Source organism: Microtus ochrogaster, chromosome 8, assembly GCF_000317375.1.
Source record: "Microtus ochrogaster isolate Prairie Vole_2 chromosome 8, MicOch1.0, whole genome shotgun sequence".
NCBI classification, from domain to species: Eukaryota; Metazoa; Chordata; class Mammalia; order Rodentia; family Cricetidae; genus Microtus; species Microtus ochrogaster.
Genome location: NC_022015.1, coordinates 75,542,257 through 75,545,801, shown reverse-complemented (window position 1 = coordinate 75,545,801; position 3,545 = coordinate 75,542,257). Strand labels below are relative to the sequence as shown.

The 3,545-nt window shown below is 43.8% G+C and overlaps 1 protein-coding gene across 1 annotated transcript in view; it reads right to left on the bottom strand.

The window, feature by feature from the left end:
• Positions 1–2,937: 2,937 nt before the first annotated feature.
• Positions 2,938–3,545, bottom strand: part of Gsto1 (glutathione S-transferase omega 1) — a 12,243-nt gene continuing 11,635 nt past the window's right edge. Inside the window, exon 6 of the mRNA XM_005352447.3 lies at positions 2,938–3,392. Within this exon, the coding sequence (XP_005352504.1) occupies positions 3,239–3,392 (154 nt within the window). The 3' untranslated portion in view covers positions 2,938–3,238. The remainder of the gene's footprint in view (positions 3,393–3,545) is intronic.

Genomic DNA, 3,545 nt, shown 5'->3' with positions numbered 1-3,545 from the left:
AGAGCTAGTTCCAGGACAGGCTCCAAAGCCACAGAGAAACCCTGTCTAGAAAAACAAAACAAAACAAAACAAAACAAAAAAAAAGATTCTGATGAGGGAAAGGGCCCTATCTTCACATCTGCCTTTATTCCAGGTTTGCAGGGAGTGAGGATCATAGGACTCTTCCTATGACATTGATTTTGGGACATAGAAGCAAGGCTTCTAAAGCTACCACAGAAGAACCGTTCCCTTCCTTAAGAAAAATTGAGTCAAAGAAGACTTTCTTAAAGCACTTACTTCTGCTTCCCCATTCCTGTTTATCTTTATAACATGTAACACCTTTATGCATCTTGATAATATTTGAATAATCAGAAACAAAATTTCAAGATTCTGACATCAAAGTTTGTAAACCCAAGCAAAAGCATCAGTATCCCTTGCTAAAACCAAACCCTGATAGTGGTGTGACCAAAAACGGTGGATCTGAATCAAGCCATTTCCGGTATCTACCCAGAATTACCCCCACGGCCCTCTTTGAACACCAAACTTCCTGAATGCTCAAAAACTTTATATAAAATGATGTCATGTTGTCAAATAATCTAACCACATCCTCCCAAATACATCAGACCACTTCTAGAGTTCTTCCAAAACTCAACACAGGGAAACTTGATATAAAGTTGTTACACTGTGTTGCTTAGGAACTGCTATCTGACTGTAGTCAATACCTATGCAAGTTTTCTTTTGTTCTAAAGCCATTTAAATTGGAGAATATGGAATCGCTGATAAGAACAGATCATATTATTCTGTCTTGGTTTAATCTTTAAATGCAAGAGCTGTTGAGTAAGATCTTTATAGATCTGACTTTACACCACAAGCTACATTTGAATCACTTCAGCATTTAATAGCTGCATTGCCTTGGCCAAATAACAAAAACTTCTTATAGCCTGATATTCTAATGCCGTGTTGTTCTAGTGGAGGTAAGAATACCATGTGGTTTAGAAGTTTTATTTGCATAAGTATGATAAGCATTTACTACTTGCCATGTGCCTTTCATCTGGCAAGTTTTTTTTTTGTTTTTGTTTTTGTATTAACTGTTCTGTTTACTATTATTTGACTTTCATAGACTTCAAAACACAGGCAGTCCCTGAAATGAAAGTCCCCTGCCTGCTTGTGACCTCATCAGAAAACACAATGCCAAGCTGAAGTCAGGAACTCTTGACTGTGGGATGCTACTTGCCAGTCTTCATCTAAACCAGAAAATGAAAACAATTTAATTTTGATTACAGGTACCTGGCTTAAAGACCCCTTCTTTTTCTTAGATTATTGACTTTTGTTGTTGTTTTGTTTCTTTGTTTTTGCTTTTAGAGACTGGAACTTGCTGTTTCTACACAGGGTTTCTCTGTGTAGCCCTGGCTGTCCTGGAACTCGCTTTGTAGACCAAACTGGCCTCGAATTTACAGAGATCCACTAGTTTCTGCCTCCTGAGTGCTGGGATTAAAGGTGTGCGCCACCACCGCCCAGCTTTCTTTCTTCTTTACCCTAGTGCCATGTTACCTTAGCACTTTTTTTTTCTTTTTGGTGTGGCAATTTAAGAAAATACTACACCAGCTATGGTTAAATACTTGGGCTTTCTTTTAAATAGAAAGTTAAAATTTTAAAGTTAGCAATCCTTTTCTGAGAACAAAAATTTGAGAAGTTCCCAAAGTTCAGAATTGACCTCAATTTCCGCTTCTCTTCCAATGCAAGTGGTGGTGGCAGAAGAGACGCCCCCGAGGAACCTTCCAATGGTTACCTCTCCCACCAGGAGTTGGGTGGCGGGGCGACAGCCGTAAAGGCGGACCCGCCCCTTTCCACAGCCCTGCTCCGCAATTGGTCGCCGATTCCTGAGCTCCAGCCAATACCCAACGAGTTTGGAAGAGCGAGCCAATAGACGGCCGCGTTACCGCAGCTAGCTGGAGAAATGGCGGTCCGGCCAGAAGTCTATGGCTGCAGAAAAAGGAGGTCGGGTAGGAGGCGGTGCGCCCCAACATCTGGACTCACATCCTACTGGAAACCCGTGAGGAGCCGTCGGGGCCTGGCCAGGGGCTTGGGGCACAGGTGGCTCCGCCCTGAGCGAGGACGCTGGTTGTCTCGTTTGTGAAGTCAACCGGTTCCCTAGGGTGCGGCCCCGCATCACTGAGAGGTTAAGTCGCAGAGGCTGCGCCCAGCCCTGGGTGATTGTTATGCGCTCTGAAGAACGAATCACCCCATGATTCTCGCTGGCAAACCTGAAAACACATCAGAAAACCAGCCAGCAGATCGGGGTGGATGTCATTGCTAAGGTCCTCCGGGATATGTTATCCAGATCCTTCTGCCATCACCTTAGAGCCTGGCTTAACCTCCGAACCAGCCACATCATCCCTAGGATGTAATGAGACTCTGTCTACCTTCTCGTGCGGAGGTGATCTGATTAACCTTGCTCAATGGGGAAATTTCACCCTTTACTTATCCAGTCTTATATACTGAATTGGCTGATGTGCTCTTTACGGTATTGCATATGAGACACCAATTTCTGTCTAATGGAATTTGGAAGGAAGGATTTGAAAGGGGTTAGAAGTAGGAGCTAGAGAGGTGATTCAGGGGTGGTTCGGAGTGTTTGCTGCCCTTCCAGAGGAAGATTCCGTTTCCATCACCCATGGCCTCTGCCAGTAACATCTGCTCCAGGGCTCCTTAACTCTCTTCTGCCCCACCCCCGACAATCATCTTTCTTTCTTTCTTTCTTCCTTCCTTCCTTCCTTCCTTCCTTCCTTCCTTCCTTTCTTTCTTTCTTTCTTTCTTTCTTTGTATCTGTCCTCCTGTGTTTCTTTCTTTTTCTTTGACATAAAATTAGAAGCTGGGAACTCGAGGCGGCTACCCAGTCACGCTGATTTGACGCTGTTTGGATTTAGCATTCAAGGGTCACAATAAGAATAAGAGAATTAATGATGGAAATAATGGGAAATCGCAGCTTTTAATTTAAAAATAAGGAATAAAAAATTTGACATTTTTTTGAAATCAGGAGTTCAAACTACAGGTGATGGTTTGGGGGTTTTCGGTGAAGTGTTAGGACCACTAGAATTGATTATTCTGAAATAGAAATACAGCAGCAGAGGGGCCTGGAGGAAACCCAATTAGGCCATAAGGTGAAATCAGTGAGAAATGAGCCAGGGAGAATACTGGGCTAAGTGAGAGCTTGCCATTCATATCAGTAAAGGAAAATATCATTCACTAAGGACTTATGCCCTTAGAGCCCATAGTCACAGGCCTCGTGGCTGTCCTGTAGGTAGAGACTTAAGAAACCACGAAAGCTCTTGGCATCAAGTAAGTCAGATGATACTGTGGGGTCTTTCTGCATGGCTGCCATCCAGAGCTTGAGGTTTGGGGTGTGGGCTATACACCTGTGGGAAGACAAGATCAGAGATGTGAGCTAGATGAAGCAGGTGGGCATCCCAGAGTCCCAAATTACCACCGCAGCTTATCCCCCTAAATAAATGTATATTTTAATCCCAGCACTCGGGAGGCAGAGGCAGGCGGATCTCTGTGAGTTCGAG